The 20,276-nt window shown below is 39.6% G+C and overlaps 1 protein-coding gene across 1 annotated transcript in view; it reads left to right on the top strand.

The window, feature by feature from the left end:
• Positions 1-1,946: 1,946 nt before the first annotated feature.
• The window catches only part of DRD4 (dopamine receptor D4), a 54,993-nt gene continuing 36,663 nt past the window's right edge, over positions 1,947-20,276 (top strand). The window contains exon 1 of the mRNA XM_070735740.1: positions 1,947-2,992. Coding sequence (XP_070591841.1) covers positions 2,732-2,992 — 261 coding nt within the window. The 5' untranslated portion in view covers positions 1,947-2,731. The remainder of the gene's footprint in view (positions 2,993-20,276) is intronic.

The following is a 20,276-nucleotide window of genomic DNA, read 5'->3' as shown; positions in this document are numbered from 1 at the left end:
TACAAATCCAATAAATAAATAAATAAAATAAATTCTCTGGTAATACTGGAAAGCAAATTCTCTTCTGGCACTTCTGCTCTTCCCTTATGCATCAAATGTACTGATGTCACAAAAAGTTTTTGAATGATACTTTATCTCTATTTCTCCTTAAGGCTCTGTTATTAATTAAACACCTAAGAGATATTTCAATCAAAAAAAGGATTCTGAGATCACCTACAAATCAGTCAGTGAAAAAAAAAATAGTGGAGTTTAATAGAGGCATGATGAAAAACTAAAATATGATTTAGGCCTGCCACTTGATGAATCACTTAAAAGATAATTGTAATCACGAGTTATAATTAATTAAATCTACATATGAATAATACAATTATTCCGGGCATTTTGTCTTTGGTGATGATGTGCGGGTTCGTCTGCATAAGCGCCATTGCTTCCTCACCTTCAAGGGTATTTTCTGAAGGAGCCACAAGATTTGGGATTACAGAATTATTCCAATAGTGCACCAATGAGCAATGGTGGCCGAATTAACAGTATTGGTGGCCTAATTAGCAGTACTGTATTCTGACTTGCTTAGAAATAACCATTCTACCCAGGAACAAAACTCACAACAAATTCCATTTATTTTTCCATTTGGAATCTTTCTCCCCCCCACACACACATCTGGAAAACTGGAAAGATCAAGAGCCCTTTGCCCTTTGCTCCTTAACATCAAGGTCATCGATGGAACCCCCACAAGCCTGGGCAATTGAGCAAATTTTAGAAAATGGGAGTTTTTTCTATCTTCTGTATCATCTTGGGACTAGGTGGAACAAATCTTTTGCATGGTGCCAGGCCCCTGGATCTACAAAATGTGTGCCATCCTCTTCCTCCAATAACTACTAACTCAATGAACCATGTCCAAAGTTAATTGACAGTAATGCCACATGGGCGCCCAACAATTGCTCCCCAGCATCTGGGAGGGGGGGTACATCTTTTCACAGCTCTTATATACACTGCTCAAAAAAATAAAGGGAACACTTAAACAACATAATATAACCCCAAGTAAATCAAACTTCTGTGAAATCAAACTGCCCACTTAGGAAGCAACACTGATTGACAATCAATTTCACATGCTGTTGTGCACATTCACCTTTGTACAGAACTTATTATTATTATTATTATTATTATTATTATTATTATTAATTGGATTTGTATGCTGCCCCTCTCTGGGCGGCTAACAATGATAAAAACAGCATGTAACAATCCAATACTAAAAAACAAAAAACAAAATGTTCAATGAGAATATTTCATTCATTCAGATCTAGGATGTTTTATTTGAATGTTCCTTTTATTTTTTTGAGCAGTATATTATCAAGGTTGACTCAGCCTTGCATCCTTCCGAGGTGGGTGAAAGGAATATTGGGCACAATATGCTAATTCTGTAAACTGCTTAGAGAGAGCTGTAAAAGCACACTGAAGCAGTATATAAATCTAAATGCTATTGCTATATCCAGACCAAGGAAGTTGCTTAACTCTAAATTTTTATTTTAAAAAGCCGCGGTATCCTCTGGCAGGACCGGGCCAAATGTTGCACTGCTTTTTAAGGATGAGCCACGTCGAGAGTCATTAAAAAAAAAAAAAAAGGCAGTTAAGAACTGCAACTGTAGCCCACCTGCTCCTCTCACCCTTCAGTGTTTTTTGGGGAAGACTTTAATTCCAAAGCAAGAATGTCGTCTCCCTTTCGTCCACTCGAAGCGGGGGAAAGCAATATTTAATTCTCGGATTTCTCCGTCTCCTTCAGCTCATCATGCCCCTTCCCGCTCGTTGTAGCGCACCCCGCGCCGAGTCACAAGTCTTCGCGCTCGGTGGCGGCTACCACGCGGCCAGAGCGGTCGCCACACGGGCTCCCGGGACCATTGTTAGGGGGGATGCCGGACGTGGGAAAAGAACGGCTTCCTCGCTCTTCTGACGGGGAAAAGGCGCGGCAACTCAGTCCTGGAAAGAATCTCCCCAGAGCGCCAAGCGCCCCTCAGCGTGTGAAGGAGGCGAATTTGGGCGCGAAGTGGCGTCGGGCGTTGAGGCGACTCAGTCCGCCGGTCGTCCCATCTGCACCTCAGGCCGCCCCTAATTGGCTTAAACGAACCGGCCGGGCCTTCCAGCTCCGCAGAGTCTCTTCTTTCTCTCCTCACTCCCGCCCGGCGCCCTAATCAGCTTACTTTCCTCTTTGGAGGCGACCCACTTGTGGCGCCGCCGCGCAAACCTGGCCCGCCCGTGAGCAAAAGCGGGGTGGAGGCAAGAATTCCTGAGGGCCGCGCCAAGCTATTCCCCCCCCCTTTTTTTCCCTTTCGGGCGTGCGTAAAGGCCGTCGCGGGTGGTGCCCCGCGGAACTCGAGTGTGGTGGGGGGTTAGTTTGAATCGCGCTCGGCTAAGGTGCGGAATGGGCGTGAAACGGGCGGCAGTTTAACTTAAGACAAGTGCCGGGAAGGACGGGTAGGGCGAAGCTTTCCTCCTCCCCCGATTACCACCCACTCACCCAGCAGCGGGCGGCGGGAGTAGACCGGCTTGGGTCGGGGCACAGCCGCTGGGTTGTTTTGGCCATGGAGTGGGGCAGCCTGGGTACCGACTCCCGCCAACCCAGCTGCCGGGAAAGGTGACTCTATCGCCGGCCAAGTGCGAGCGGGACCGCTGCTCTTCCACAGGGCGCTTTGCTCCCAACAGCGGAAAAAAGGAAGGCGAGAAGGGCGGGAAGAGGGCCATGGGGGCCAACGGCACGGAAGGGCTCCTCTCTTCCAACGGCACCTCTCCTCCTGCAGAACAGGACCCAGCCCGCAACTACGCCGCCTTGATCTTGGGAATCTTCCTCATCCTCTTCATCATCAGCGGGAACTTGCTGGTCTGCCTCAGCGTCTCCACAGAGAAGGCGCTCAAGACCACCACCAATTACTTCATCGTCAGCCTCGCCGTGGCCGACCTCCTTTTAGCCATCTTGGTGCTGCCCCTTTACGTCTATTGCGAGGTAAAGACCCCCAGCACTCTTTATTTATTTATTTAATTATTTAATTACTAATCAGATTTATATGCCGCCCCCTCTCCGAGGACTTTAACTTCTTCCAACTCTACTGATGATTTATGATGCCATTGGGGGTTTTTTCCCTTAGTGGGGAGGGAGGAAAAGCTTCCTCTACGGTTCTTTGTGGTTTTAAGATGCTCCTTTTTGACCCTGGTAATCTGATGCAATTGTAAAAAAGTGTGGGAAGACAGGAGGGGGAAAAAAGAACCAAATCCTGAACATTTCATTGTGTTCCGCTGTTGTAAGATGGCACTCCCCACCTGGTTGAAGATTCCATTGAATTTATTCGGACTTGGGGAAAGTGTAGACTTAGGATAGCATACATGGTGGCAACCCAGAATTGAAAAAAGGGTTAAGTTCCTTAAAAAGGGTGAGTGGTTTTGATGTCCAGAATGTAAATATTATTGTTTGGTTACATTTAGTGTGCACTACGGACTAGTTGGTTACAGACAGAGCAGCCATGGTCTTTGTATGTATAGGCTGCTGCACTCTGTACAGCAACTCTGTATATGCTCTATACACTCCCTGACACCTGTAACTTTAAGGGGAAACAATGGGACTTCAGTATTGCCCTCAATGCAGCGTGGGTGAAAACCACAGTACTGTATATCCTTGTAAGGCTGGTTAGGCAGCTAAGCAGCTCATAGTGATCTTGCCTCCTGATATCTTACAGGGGTTTTCATCACTTCATATTCCTTTTAGAACCCTTTCAGGTTTTCTCATTATTTCTCCTCTCTTTTATCTATTCCTATTAAAAGGCTGCTAAAAAGTCAGAGGTGAAATTATTAAATTATTTTTTTATTAAATTTATATGGCCATTCAATACATGCATAGATGAGTTGCCCATAAAATTGCCTCAAAAGGCCCTAAACAGCCCATATATACGGACTTTTGTATCCTGGATATTAGATCTATTATCCAGAATGTATCTCTGACAGTCCAAATGAAATAGCAATTCGTTTTGTAGGTTAGTCTAGTTCTGCAGAAGAAATGCTGCAATTCTGTTGGGTCTTTAATTTGCTTGTCTGTCTGTCTGTCTATCTATCTAATTTCTGCCTTATAAAGGCATTTCCTCTATAAAATAAATTTTCCTTAAAAATATTAAGTGCAATTAAGTCAAATTGTAGGACTACAATTTGAAGGCACATGATATATTAGGACCTTTTGGTTCAGATTTGCACTGTGCCAGAAGCTCCTGATAAGCAAGGATATGAGCTTGTTCGCTGGGAGAAGAGAGATTGGGTATTTCTAGCATTCACTGAAATCGTGATCTGCCAATAGACAAGGTCTCCTGCTTGGGCAGGGGGTTGGACTAGATGACCTTCAAGGTCTCTTTCAACTCTAATGATAAATAAATAAAAATAAAAATAAATAAAGGTGATGGAAGAAGAGTCAGTCAGCATGATTATATTCATTACTGGACTCTTAACAAAGAATAGAATAGAACAGAATAGAATAGAATAGAAAGAATAGAATAGAATAGAATTTTATTGGCCGAGTGTGATTGGTGTATATGCTCTCAGTGTACATAAAAGAAAAACTATGTTTGTCAATAATCATAAGGTACCTGAGCCGGGATGGCGCAGCAGGTAGAGTGCTGTACTGCAGGCCACTGAAGCTGACTGTAGATCTTTTGGTCAGCAGTTCAAATCTCAAGGTTGACTCAGCCTTCCATCCTTTTGAGGTGGGTAAAATGAGGACCCGGATTGTGGGGGCAATAGGCTGGCTCTGTTAAAAAGTGCTATTGCTAACATGTTGTAAGCTGCCCTGAGTCTAAGGAGAAGGGCGGCATAAAAATTGAATAAATAAATAAATAGTGATAGTCCAGGTATACATAAACAATCAAATCATATTAGGAATCAGTCAGTATAAATTGTAACAAAGTTACATAAGCAACAAAGTTACAGTCATACAGTCATTAGTGGGATGACATGGGTGATGGGAACAATGAGAAGATTAATAGTAGTGCAGACTTAGAAAAGAGTTTGACACTGTTGAGGGAATTATTTGTTCAGCAGAGTGGTGGTGTTTGGGGGGAAACTGTTCTTTTGTCTAGTTGTCATGGTGTGCAGTGTTCTATAGCATCGTTTTCAGGGTAGACTTGAAACAATTTATGTCCATGATGCGAAGGGTCAGTAAATATTTTCATGGCCCTCTTTTTGACTCATGCAGTAAACAGGTCCTCAATTGAAGTCAGGTTGGTAGTAATTGTTTTTTTCTGCAGTTCTAATTATCCTCTGTTGGGTTGCAGAACTGAAGGGAGCACTTAAACATCACAATATAACTCCAAGTAAATCAAACTTCTGTGAAATCAAACTGTCAACTTAGAAAGCAACACTGATTGACAATCAATTTCACATGTTGTCAGCACATTCAACTTTGTACAGAACAAAGATTCAATGAGACTATTTCATTCATTCAGATCTAGGATGTGTTATTTGAATGTTCCCTTTTTTTTTGAGCCGTATATAAGGAATATACACACACACACATACATACAGAGATACTGTCTTCTGGAGAATAATTAGGGTGATGGTCTGAAGAGTGTCAGTTCAAAGTTGGAAAAATCCTTTTCAAAATTTCACTTGATAAAGCAGCTGTGGGGGGAAAATTTGGTCATCCCGGCTTCACCCTTTTATGCCTTGAAAATAATGTGAAGGAGTGCATGGGAAACTGCATTGTTCTGATCTCTTTGCAAGAAAGTTAAGATATAAGTGCAATTCAATAAATACAAGTAGAACAATGATTAAAATGCCCACAAAAATAGTGTAACAATTCTAATCTTGGGGATTATATGCACAGAACCTTAACCTGAAGAATTGTGTTATTTTAATAGACTTTCTTTAGACAGATGTATTGTGGTTATCTTTTTAGATATGAGAAATTGGAGGCTTAAAGGTTTGCCTTAAGGTTTTCCCTAAGTATTTTTAAGTGCCCTTTCTGTTTAGATATTTTTGGGCCAGGTGGTGTATTGCCTAAATGCTAGCTAATCTTAAATAGCTAAACTGCAGTAATCTTTCCATACCCTGCTGCACAAGCTTACATTAAGTAATTTGAAGAAATGGATCACATAATAGAAAACCTAGGCTAATGTGTCTTTAACCAAGATTAAAATGCTGTTTAATAGAAGCATGATTTAGTCCAAAACATATTTACTGAAAAATAAATGCCACTCTAGGAAGTATGCTAAAGTATGTGCTCTAAAATTTTCTGACGATGGAATATAATGGAAAACACCTGGATAATTTGAAATTCAAAAAAATGACAGGATTCTTAATGATAAATATCATTGTCAGCTGGTTGATACATGACAGATTTACAGTAGTTGGAGATTGAATGTTCTTTAAAAAATCTGCAGTAATAGGTGATTCTAATGTTTATTAAACAAAACATGTCATATGTTAACCTCTAGCTATGGAAGACATCTGATTCCAAAGCTGAGCATTTATAAGCTAGGTAAGGGAGTGTCAGAGATAAAAGTTTGTGAATACCTAGAATTAGTGACTGGGGGAAATATGGGCACCTTTCCTTTCTGATGTTCATATTTAGAGTAGTGATAATTTTGTCACACTTCAAAGTATGTGCCAATAGGTGGTCTCTGTTTTCAGCTTTGCTAAAAATAACGTCCAAAATAGAAATGGCAATCCTTCTTAGATCTGATTCAAATCATTTGAAGTTAATGGGAATCATGTGAGAGGAGCTAAATGTGGGGTAGATTGAATGTCAAGGATATGTATTAGAATGTGAATTAGAAACAGTGATGCGACATTCACCTCACACTATTATTATACATTATCTTAACAGGCTGTTATTAGATGGAAAAAAGCACTCATGTTTCCAAGGGTACATCTCATTTAAAAAAGAAAAAGAGCTTGATGAGCGCTAAAACATTATTCCGGCATGTGTTTAATGAACGTGGGTATTCTGTAATGGTGGAATGGTTTCCATTTAAGTTAACCAAAAGATACAAGGGCTACACTTGTGTTTCGGTGAATTTGATTCTGTGAAATATATGGCTTTCTGCAGTTTCCAAGGCTAAAGAAAAACCAGTATAAGGAACTTTGCTTATTGGGGTTAGAATATACCACCTAGCTTTATTGAGTGCATCTCTGAAACAAATGAAGCCATTGCCCTATTTGTGAATGATATTTGCAAGATGGTGAATGCTGCAACTGCTAAGATAGCATAAAACCAATTCAAGTGCTGCTTTGTAATTTTCAATCAAAGCCAAATGCAATTCTGTACATTTAGAAACCAGCATGAGGGCCAGAAAGATTTGCTAAAGGTTTAGGAGATTAGTCTGTCCTGGAAGTAAAGAGTCATCAGCAAACTGGAGTCTCTAAAAGACAGAAGTTTGAATCATCTTGGTGGCTGTTAGTTTATGCTGGCAAATCGCATTTGTGTCTATGCTGGCAAATCTGAACCATCTGTGGTTCACTCAACAGCAGTTAAAACTACACAGTTAAAACTACACAGTTAAAACTACACAAACAAGTCCACACATCATATCTCTGACATTCATTCATGGGGCAAGATGTCAAGTTTCAGTGGCCCCAAGCCTGCCGGCAGAGATGAGTCTTCAAAGCTTTGCGGAAGGAAGGGAGAGTGGGGGCAGTATGAATCTCTGGGGGGAGCTCATTCCAAAGGGCTGGAGCAGCCACAGAGAAGGCTCTTCTGGCCGACAGGATCTGGAGAAAGCCGACCTTGTGGGCCCTGACCAGCCACTGAGATGTATGAGGCAGAAGACGGTCCCATATATAATCTGGTCCCATGCCATGCAGGGCTTTATAGGTCATAACCAACACTTTGAATTGTATTCGGAGACCAATCGGCAGCTAATACAGTATGCGGAGTGCTGTGGAGACATGGGCCTATCTCAGAAGGCCCATGATTGCTTGCAAAGCTGCATTCTGTATTACCTGTAGTCTCTGAACACTCTTCAAAGGTAGCCCCATGTAGAGAGCATTACACACATTAGGCCTGGGCACCCTCTATGCAAAACTTGATCTCACACAGGCATATCAGCAACATCCTATTGATCACAAGACTGTGGCGGCTCAAACGATAATTACCCATTGTGGGGCATTTAAATGTAACAGGCTCCAATTTGGCGTTAGTGTAGTCCCAGAGATTTTTCAGGGAATAATGGAGCGAGTTTTAAACAAAGTACCTGGCGTAGTACTCATCACCGCCAAAGATATTAACCAATTAAGGGAAAGGCTGCAAGAAGTGCTGACATGTTTCCAAGGACTATGAGCTAAGGCAAGCAAGTGCCAGATAGGAGTCTCAGAAATAGAATTCTTGGGGTACCGGATTGATGGTTTGCACCCCACCAAGAACAAGCTCAAGACTATTAGAGACTATTGAGTACCCACCAACAAGACAGAGCTTCAAGTGTTTCTAGGGCTACATAATTTTTACAGCATGTTCCCGAAAAATAAAACTAATGTTGCAGAGCCCCTACACAAGTTGCAGTCAAAAAACTCTCCCAGGTTTTGGGGTTCTGCACAAGATAGAGCATTCTGAGCTGTAAAAAAACCTCCTTTCAGATAACAGTTTCCTGATCCAATTTAGTGAGATTCTGCTGGTGATGTTAGTATGCGATGCATTTGGGGTGGAGGCTATATCTCATCACCGGCTCAAGGTTGACTCAGCCTTCCATCCTTCCAAGGTGGGTAAAATGAGGACCCGGATTGTGGGGGCAATAGCCTAGCTCTATTTAAAAAGTGCTATTGCTAACATGTTGTAAGCCGCCCTGAGTCTAAGGAGAAGGGCGGCATAAAAATTGAATAAATAAATATTAAACCACAGACTGCCAGATGGCCGCGAAGCCCCCATTTCTTATTTCTCCAAAACTCTTTCGAGCGCCAAGAGAAATTATGGACAAATTGACCAGGAAGCCTTGCTGCTGTTGCCAGAGTAAAATGTTTTCACAAGTATCTTTATGGGCTGGTCATTGAGCTGACCATTGCCCATCAGCCTTTATTAGGGATATTAGCAGGGAACAAGCCAACGCCAGACACTCTGCCTCCGAGAATGCTGAGATGATCTTTATTCCTTACTGATTACTTGTATACACTGAACTATCACCTGGGCTGGGCCATGAATAACGCCGATGCATTGAGATGCTGCCCCTTGCCAGACTTTGTGGACAACCCACTCCAGGTGTCCCAATACTTTTAATCAACATTGTGAAGACAGGGCTAATCACAGTTGTGGACATTGCAATTGAAAGAACAAGAGACACTGAACTTCGTACTATTTTGTGTTGGGTGAGGAGTGGGGGGCCACAAGGGCCGGCGTAGCCTTACCTCCAACTTTTTGCAAAAAGACAACATGAAATACAGTATGGGGGTGTTACAGTTACTCCCTGTAACCTAATAAAGAGCTGAAGTCACTTCACCAGTCTCCTGTCTCTTCAGTATCGGAACTCAACATTTTTCTTTATTAAGTAAAGAAAGAAATTCTGTCTGCAGCACCTTCTTTAACTGATGGACGATGCTTGTTTCCCTTGGCCAATGTGAATATTTCCAGAGGGAGTGGAATACAGGATGCATCTTCCCGATGGCTTGTGATTTTTTTGCTAATGGCAGGTGTAATTTCCTTGGGTGTCTGCAATTTGAACTGAATATTCTTTTTTACAGGGAAAGTAAAATAAATTATACCTATTTTTCCTGCAACTGGTCCAGAGTACTTTCTTCTCTGCCCCTTTTCTGGAATGCAATGGATCTCCTTTAGAGAATTTACTTTTGTAACCTTTATGTGTGAGAATGTTCTCTTTTTGTTTAGGAATAATTATACACTATGATCAAGGTGTGCCTTTTTTCCTGCTGCAGTGTTGTATAATATTATGGATTAAAGAAGAAAGTGGTTTTTTGAAAGTTTTACAGACTCCTTCATATCCAGAGTGCACTTCTAATTTTATATGGTTTTGTTTTTAAATATAGATTTTGAATGTGGCACTCTCATTTGCACAGAGGGGTTATTTATTGTCTTTGAATAGAACACTGGGTGGTTTAAAAGAAGTCTGTTTATATTTTTATTCATGTGGAATTGTAGCTTTCACTGACATCAGTGAATATTATAAGCGTCAACGCAACCATGTTTGGAAATAAATGGATAAGTAGACTGACCTGGGAGTAAGTGTGTACTAGATTTTGTTCCCAGATCAGTAAACAATATATTATTACAAGTTTTATGGTCAAAAATAACATGTCAACTAATATTACATGCTTATGGTCGGCTCTGTTGTGTAGCACTTATTTCAGCTAGAGCAATACTGATGTTTAATCATCCTAGGTGGAATTCCCCAATCAGATTATCTAAGCTAGTAGATCCAGAATGTTAGTTTCTCATCACATTGCAGCACTGGGTTTATTGAGCAGCTTCCCCACCAAATAAATCCTACTTGATACAATAAGTAATTTTTATTGACTTGGTCTGAGTTTCTTGAAAGAATAAGCTTAGACCTTATTATATGTAGATATTCCCAGTTTGGAATAGATGGTGTTTGAGAGAGAGAGAGAGGACAGAATCAGAACATTTCACAGATATATATATATATATATATATATCATTCATTGATTGCCCCAGATAATGTTGGTGTATATGTGACACTGTAAGGCCCACACCGAGAAGTCATTTGTGCATTGTGCAAATCCCACTGCCTTTAATGCAGTTACCATGGTTAAGAGTGTCGGTATTCAGCATATTCCAATTTCAGACTCTTTTAAAAGTATATTGTTTTCCTCTCATCTGTGAGAACTAAAATGTAGACTTTACACTGGGTACCTCAGCTTGCTTTGTCTGTAGATGTGTGTGCTTTTATTTATTTTATTTTTTTATTTTATTTATTTAATTGGATTTGTATGCCGCCCCTCTCCGAGGACTCAGGGCGGCTCACAGCATATATAAAAAAAGAACAGTAATATAATCCAATTAGTACTACAATATTAAAAACAATTAGAAAGAGAAGATTAACCTAAAAAATTAACTTATTAACCAAACATTCAGCAATCATACTTAAGGCATTCAGTGGTCAGGGGAAGATCTAAGAGTCCCAAGCCTGGCGGCAAAGATGAGTTTTTAAGCTCTTTTGGAAGGCAAGGAGGGAGGGGGCAGTGCGAATCTCTGGGGGGAGTTGATTCCAGAGGGCTGGGGCTCCCACAGAGAAGGCTCTTCCCCTAGGTCCCACCAACCGACATTGTTTGGTCGACGGGACCCTAAGGAGGCCTACTCTGTGGGACTTCACCGGTCGCTGGGATTCGTGTGGCAGAAGACGGTCTCTTTTCTTACATATCACTCCAGGCCTTTAAATACCAAATATTATTGGCATTACAGATCCATCTATCTTGACAGTTCTTCTGGTATCCCCAAAGTCTCATTTATTTCTTCATGCCAGAGTAGACAATTTCTACTGCAAGTAATTTTGAGTAAGTAGAACAACATGGTATGGTTTTCTCTATTAAGATCCTAGTAGCAATTTTTTATTACTGTGCTGTGAGTTCTATTAGAATTGGATAAAAGGTAAAGCCAGCGGGTGGTCAATTTAATACAGTCTTTTCTGTGCTAGGCTGCTGCTGCCTATTGAGGCAAGTTTGGGTTAACTATTTAGGAAGTTATTTTTAATACAGTTCATTAGGAAAAAAAGGAGAGTGAATCATCAGTGATTGGCTAAGTAATTCCCTTCTTGAAGTTTTTAAATCTTTGCTTGCTAATAAGCAATGGACCTGATTTAATTTGTCATTCAAAGGGAAAGTTTGATCTACTCAGCAGGGATTTACTGGTTTTATGAAATAAAATGCACTCATATCTCACACCCTATTATTTATTTACCCCTATATGGATTTTTTAAAAACTCCATTTTTGGTAAATCAAAATCACTGTAGTCACATTACTTTCCAAATAAGGTTCTTACTAATAAAGAGGTCACTATCTTTTGATTTTCTTGATGATGATGCATATGTATTTTACTATTGGTTGCCTCCTGAATTTCCCCCCCAACTTTTCAGTATAGTCAAGAGCTTTGAGAATCCCAGGAAGTTTTACAACCAACTATAAACTACGGATTAGCTTCTGAGATCAGCCTCTGTGTAGAAACATAGTAAATTTTATGGAATATTTAAAATAAAACAAAAAATGTTCCAAACTCGATTGCAGAAAATACAACTTCAACAACAGAGTGGTCAATGCCAGGAATGCACTACTAGACTGTTGTTACATCCTCAAACTCCCATAGCCTTAACCTTAAAACTATCTACCCTGGACCTCACCCCATTCCTAAGGGGGCGTGCCTACTGTCCCCATTTATTCATATTCATGTCCTGTGTTCATGTCCATATTTATACTTATATCTTTTATATTGTCTAGGTTTGTCAAACTAAATAAATAAGTAAAACCTTGGTTTTAACTGAATTCCACCTTGAATTCTGGGCTCTGTCCAGGGTCCTGAAAGTTTTATCTTCCAACACGTACAGTATATACACAGAGCATTCCCCTTCTCTGTTTTTAGGAATCTTTATCTTGACTGAGCACTAGCCATCTTTTGGGCTAGAACTAGACTCTTCCTTGATTCCACCTTCCTGGCTTACATTATATTTGGACTGTTCTTTGCCAAATGGATAAATAGATTTCCCATTGCTAACATAAGACACAAACACACTGTGTTAACTGTACCAAATACCCATCATAGAATTTTCAAGTCTCCAAAGGGATAGACCTTCAGTTTCTTTGATTTCCAATTGCATGGGAGTAAAATCTATAGACTACAAAGTAAATTATAAAACAATCATGCAAAAGGGACAAATTTTAAACATCGTATTCCCATAATTTTCTGGGAATCCATGCTTTCTTTCCTGGCTTATATTCAGCTTTCCAATTTAGTTCTTTCCTCACTAATTAGCTAAAAATAACTATTAAATAGTTTTTCTTAACATCAGAATATTTTTGCAGCAAACTGGGTAGACAGTCTGATATTTAAGGGCTTATTTGGTGGGAAAATTTGGAAATCTGAAGTTTCATTTTAATTCTGGAAAAAACATTGTGAATAGACTTATCACGTCTGACACCTTTCATCCCCAATTTTTTTTAGGAGATTCTTAATTTTTATTTAATAGAGCAGTTGAATTTAACAGTAAATAAAAGTCAGGAGTAGAACCAGAGTATTGAATATTTTATACTTGTGCAATTTCAGTTGTGTGAGTTGGAGTACTAGGCTCTATTTGTTGTGGCCATCTGCACAATCCCTGTAGGTTAAATCCAATCTGTAACAAACAGTAGGTGATTTATGAAAATAGATATGTGTGTAATTTTTAAAGGAATAACCAGTTTCATGTTTTTTCTTACCATCTGACACAATATTTATTTTTGCACAGATATTTATTTATTTGTTTGTTTATTTATTTATTTATTATACAGTGTTATATGTGCATAGTATAAAAACAATGCAAATGAAAAAAAGATGGAACTAGATGTGCTGCCATTCTCACAATACATCTGATCTTTTGGTGTTGAATGAAGAAGTCTGCAAAGGACTTCTACTTTCATTTGTAAGAGAATGAGTAGAAATAGTTTCATGTACATTATTTACATTATAGAACACACTAGCAAATGCAAAGTGACTATTTTGGAATAGCAGGACTTCAATGGCAGCATTGAGAAATTGGAGAACTCACATACCTCAATGGGTTTCAGGGGCTAATCCCAGGAGGTCTCAACAAACAATGGACATTTAATCCATCAATTTATTGGTGCCCTTCATTGTTGTTTTTTTACTCCTAGCAACTGCATAGAATGATTTCCCCCATAATGATCTATTCCTGACTTGTCCCTTCAGATCTTCCAACAGTTGCATTTATCAACACTGTAATTTAATCCATTCACCTTGCTGCTGGCCATCTTCTTCTCTTTCCTCCCATCTTTCCCAGGATTAGAGCCTTTTCCATAATGTATCTTCCCATAACGTGTCTGAAATAAGATAATTTCCACCTGGTCATGTTTGCCTTGAGTGAGAACTCTCAGCTGATTTTTTCAAGAATCCATCCATTTGTTTTCTTGTCTGTGTTCCTATAATTTAGTCCTCAGTAGCAAAGTTCCTGTTTTCAAACAAGATAAATCGGAGATGTGAGAAATGGTATTGACATGCACAGCCTCCTGCCTCTCTTTATCTGAATTATTTTTGTTTGTTTGTGGTTTTTATCTAGAATATTGAATTTTTAATTATATTATGTTTTGAATTTTTTAATAGAGAGCCACCAAAGTCTGTGGCTGAGGTATTTAAACTTCAATTTATTTTTAAATGATTTTTTTTCACTTTAAAGAGTTATACTTCTTTTGTTACATATATTTATCTGGGTTATTTTTATTGTGTAAGCACATGCCTAAATAGAGCTTGATCCTCTTTTGAACCTGCACACAGAAAAAGGGATTGAGAGAAATGGGCTCCTACATCTTTGATAACTGTATAAAGCAGGAACTGAGGTTTTCCTTGTGAACCTAAGCACAAGCCAATTGTCTTTTTTGTGCAATTGTTAAAGTACAAGACATGTTGTAAACTCTTTGGAATGTAGCCACCTTTTAACACACATTTTCATACAATCAGAGGCAAATAGCCAGAGTACCAAAATCTGGCAGATAACACAGTCACTATCCATTCCATTAAAGAGAGATACATCTGGTTGTTTGCTTTATGTGGGTAAAAGAAAGAGCTGCAGGAATCTGGACTTTGGTTTTTGGTAAATAGAACTCCCTTTCGATATACAACAGTCTCTGGAATTCTTTTGGCTTTCTACTGTAAAGACAATTGTCAAAATTCTTGGATTCTTGTGCACCTGTTGAAATGAGTTCAGTCTATCCTGAAAATGCCTGATTGCGCTAATGGAAAAGGGTGAGTGACAGGAGCATCCTGCTCCGTGAAAGGCTGCCTCTGGGATGCTGCCTGAAACTAGCTAAAAGTTCTAGGCATCACTTCCATTTGCTCTTCAACCAGGAGCTGCAAGTGCAAGTAAACCCCAGATGGCAGACTTGCTTCTCACAGGGGAATGTGATGCCTTCCAGTGATAGAACTGGAATCATAATATTTCCAAACAGGAGTAACATCTTGTTGGAATTTAATTTAGACTGCTCAGTCAGAAGAAGGATAAAACAGGCCCTCAAATGTTCAACACTCACCGATTATCCCAAATTTTGCTAAGAGGTCAAGCAATATCAGAAGGATCACCCTCCCTCCCTCCAAGCCCTACTGTAGGCTCCTGCAAGTATGAGCAATGTAGTTTTCATTCAACACCCAGGGGTGGAATTCAACATTTTTCCCTACCGGTTCTGTGGGCATGACTTGGTTGGCATAGCAAGGGAAGGATACTGCAAAATTCACATTTCCATCCCACTCCTGGGGCCAGCCAGAGGTGGTATTTGCTGGTTCTCCAAACTACTCAAAATTTCTGCTACCGGTTCTCCAGAACCTGTCAGAACGTGCTGAATTTCACCCCTGTTTAAAACGTGCCAATTTGCTTTACCCAGAATCATTGAGTCCCTGCTACTTTTCCAACAAACTTCCTAAAAACCCCAAGTTGAAAAAAGGACTCAAGTTGTTCAACTTTGCTTAAATGAGGGATAACTTCTTTAGGAAAGGAGTCCATGGCTACCTTTTTCAAGGAAGCATATAAATAAGACAGACATAGTGATAATGTCCAATTCAGCTATGCTATTTCCTTAAAAGTGTTAAAAGGAAGAGCCTGATTGGCATGTGGCAATCATATTTTCAGCCTCAGTTTGTACAATGTCCTGTACTAGCATAGTCAACATTAATAGCATTTGGCCATTTGACATCTGGCTTCCTTTTATTTTGATTTCAGAGCCACAGCAGCTTGGATTTCCAATTTCCTTTTGATTCTTCCTTCATTATCCATTTTCTGGCCCTATTCAAGCCATTGCCACATGCAAAGTTCCTAAATTTAAAACCAGTTAACCATTTAACCACAATGATCTATTGTGCCATCTCATTTTCCTGTGTGATAAACCAAAACTGACACAAAATGAATTTATTTGCAATGGCAGATTTCCATGGACATTAAATCTCATCAGTGTGGGTTGGATGCAAATGAGGAACACATTATGCATGATCTGATACATCCTCCCTACCCCGACTTTCTCTGAAAAATCTGGTTTTCTCAACTGGTTTAAAGCTGCAGTTTTGAGAAGCTGCTAAAGGAAAGTGTGGTACAATTTTCTTTTTGCACAGTGACACTAAAACATTATGAAATTGATTTCTCTGGAAGGAATGGGCTGTGCTCTTCGCTAGAAAAATTGGAAAAGACTAACAATTTTGTGGGTAGGAAAACACGCAGGCTTTTTAGGTATCTAAAACATGAGGAGGTGAAATGATGGTTTGAATCTATGCACATTTGTACCAAGAATGTAAGGTTTTAAAAGGTTACCCATGGCAGCAACTGTGATCTGCAACTGTAGAGCTATTTTCAGGTTCTGAATGTCGTCGTGTGCTTCTTGCTCACCTTCCAAAAGAGAAAGGGGGGGGGAGCAATCATGTATTGGTTGACATATACTTACTGAGAAGCAACTGTATTTTATGGCTTCCACAGGAAATATATTCTCCAGTATAGAAATATTTCCTAGATAACAAGGATGCAGGGAAGATACTTCACAGGGAAACTAGGATTTGAAAACAAGGAGAAACCCTGGTGGCTGAAGCCTCATCTCTCCATTGCAATTTCTGTTCACTCTATTTTTATAATAATAGGGAGGATTTTGTATTTTACGCAGTGACAATAACTATATTTAATAAAACTGCAGATTACTGAATAACCAGGCTTTGTAATAGCATACATGAAAGAAGATTTAGGCATGCGATCCGCAAATGCAGTCTGAAGTAATGCAGGTTACCTACGGGATAGGCAACCTGCAGGTTATTGTTTGCCTTTTAATTTTTTTAAAATTACCTAATTGGGTTTTTTTTTTTACTGCAATCAGACTCCCTTCTAAATATGATTGCTAAAAGCATATCTGTCTGCCACCCCCAGTTTGGTTGGGAAATAGGTGAAAATTATGTTGCATAGTGCAAAATAAGTCTATCACATTAGAAAAACAAAGCAGGTCCTGCAGAGACCTCTGGAAACTGAGCCTGTCCATGTGATCCCACTGATTATGTGGCCATCCAAATGTTGCTTAACTCATTTACCATTTCAAAAGAAATTTGGGAGTAAGTTCAATTATGGTGTATTCCAAAGAGTCACCTTGTACCTGCTTACAGGCAAAGACTTAAAACCACAAAACCAACAATTAAACCAGTGAAGACTTGGACTGTGAAGGCAAAGTTAAAGCTATAGGCTTGTTTTGACTGCACTGATTGGAATATTTTTGAAGATATCTCTGCAGACCTAGATGAACTCACAGGTACTGTAACATCATATGTCAACTTCTGTCAAGACTAGGAACTTGCAAATATACAGCAACGACAAACTTTGGTTCACAGCTAAACTTAAGCAGCTACATCATTCCAAAGAGGAAGCCTATAGAAAAGGTGATAAAATGCTGTACAATCAGGCCAGAACAAGGGAGATCAGAGCAGCAAAAAGAAGCTACTCTGAAAAGCTACAGAATCAGACCTCAACAAATGAACCAGCAAACATGTGGAGAACTCTTTAAAATATCACTGGTTATGGCAAACCACCTTCCCAGGTTTAAGGAAATCGACAACTGGCAGAAGACCTGAACGTGTTTTACCGCAGGTTTGAAAGAGAACTACAGGCATCTATGTCCACAACCTCCTAAAACTGACCCCATACCATTGGGTTCACAATCCCTAGTGATCACAGAAAAGGAAGTGCAAGACCTATTTCACAGACAAAAGCCAAGAAAAGCTCCAGGCCCAGATAAGATAACTCCTTGCTTAAAAGTGTGTGCTGACCAATTGGCCCCCATCTTCACCTGAATCTTCAATAAATTGCTCGAGGTGTGCTATGCTCCTTTTTGCTTCAAATGCTCTACTATCATCCCAGTGCTGAAGAAGCCCGCTACCAAGGACCTGAATGACTCCAGACCAGTTGCTCTGTAGTTATGAAAGGCTACTGCCACTTGAAAACCATCACAGATCCACTCTTAGATCCCCTACAATTTGCATACTGAGCAAACAGATCAACAGATGATGCTGTTTGCATGGCTCTGCACTACATCCTACAACATCTTGAATCTCCAAAGACCTACGCAAGGATCTTCTTTGTAGGCTTTAGTTCAGTATTTAATAACAAACAAGAAGCAGCAGCAGGTGAAGCTAAGCAGAATCACAGCAGACACCTGTACAATTAGTACAGGGGCCCTCCAAGGCTGTGTGCTCTCTCTCCACTTCTCTTGTCTCTCCAAATGAATGACTGCACCTCTAATTATCCATCTGGAGTTCGCAGATGACACAACAGTGATCAGCCTCATTTGAGACAATGATGAATTTGCATACAGACGGGAGGCTGAACAACTAACCTTGTGGTGCAACTGGAACAATCTGGAACTGAATACACTCAAAACCATAGAAATGGTGGTAGACTTTTGGAGAAACCCTCCCATGCTTCCATCTCTTACAATACTAGACAACCCAATATCAACAGTAGAGACCTTCAAATGTCTAGGTTCTACCATATTGCAAGATCTAAAATGCACACCTAACATCAAAAACGTCATCAAAAAAGCACAACAAAGAATGTTCTTTTTATGCCAACTCAAACTGCCCAAGGAACTGCTGATATAGATCTACAGAGGAATTATTTTTTCTTTATTTAAAATATTTCTTTATTTTAACACAAAACATACAAACACAAACAAGCATGTCACAGCGTGTGACATATCTGCCTTATATTTCTTATTGTGCTCAATCCCTATTACCACTACAACTATTATTATACATAGTATCTACAGTATATGTACATTGATTTTACTTCAGTGTCCCCCCCCCCACTTTTTAAATCCTTCTAACCAATCCTCTTTCTTTTCGTTCCAAATTGAGTCTCCCATCTGCACCTCTATAACTGTCTGGTTTGGTTTTGCAACCCAACAAGACAGACAGACTTCAGAGGATAATCAGAACTGGGGGGAAAAAAATTGCTACCAACCTGCTGTCCATTGAAGACCTGTATACTGCACAAGTCAAAAAAATATTTACAGACACCTTACATCCTGAACACAAACTGCTTCAACTCCCACTCGCGAAATGTCGCTACAGAACACTGCACACCAGAACAACTAGACACACAAGAACAGGTTTTTTCCAAACGCCATCACTCTGCTAAACAAATAATTCCCTCAACGCTGTCAAACTATTTACTATGCCTGCACTACTATTAATCTTCTCATTGTTCTCATCACCCATTTCTTCCCACAAATGACTATATGACTATATTTTCTTTCATGTATACTGAGAGCATATGCACGAAGACAAATTCCTTGTGTGTCGAATCACACTTGGCCAATAAAGAAACATTCTCTATTCTCTCTCTATGCTGTCATCCATGGAGAACAACACTGGGACTTTAAAAGGCTGTGCCTGTCACCCAGGAGACTAGAAACCAGAAATAATGAATCTCAGCTTGATTTGGGGCAATAATTCTGAACCCAATGGCCTACTAGTATTTTAAACAGAAAGTAATATGTAATTTAGCAAGAAACGGAGACTGGAGGTGCCAATTTGGTCACAAAATTCTATTAGAACAAATTATAGAAGCTGACGTAAGCCTATTGGGATGGACTAAAATGATTAGGCACGGGTCAAGTGAGGGCCTATTTGTGTTTCATGAGACTGGAAAATCTATCCTTGTTGAGTACTTTTTCAATAACGTTCAGTACAAATGAATCGGCAACCATGCAGATGACTTTTTAGATATGCCATTATGAGTATTGTGCAGGATAGTTGATCTGTTACTTGCTTTGGAAAAAGAAACAAGGGGAAGATCAAAATTAATGATGTTCAGTCAAACACAGTGATTTTTTTTTAGCCTTTCCTCCTCTTCTTTTTTTTCCAAATTCCTCAGAAAAACAGATCGGTATATATTTTATTATTATTATTATTATTACATGCAATACAAAACAATATGTATACAAATCTAATAGTTAAAACAGTAAGCTAAAAATCCCATTATATTAAAAAACAGTCAGTCTATCAATCACATCCACACATAACATTTAACGGTCAGAGAAGAAGGGGGCATGGTCTAGCTACCCCATGCCTGGCGAT

The sequence above is a fragment of the Erythrolamprus reginae genome, chromosome 1 (assembly GCF_031021105.1).
Source record: "Erythrolamprus reginae isolate rEryReg1 chromosome 1, rEryReg1.hap1, whole genome shotgun sequence".
Lineage (NCBI taxonomy): Eukaryota > Metazoa > Chordata > Lepidosauria > Squamata > Dipsadidae > Erythrolamprus > Erythrolamprus reginae.
Note: the sequence above shows the minus strand (reverse complement) of the source record. Positions and strands in the feature narration are given on the sequence as shown.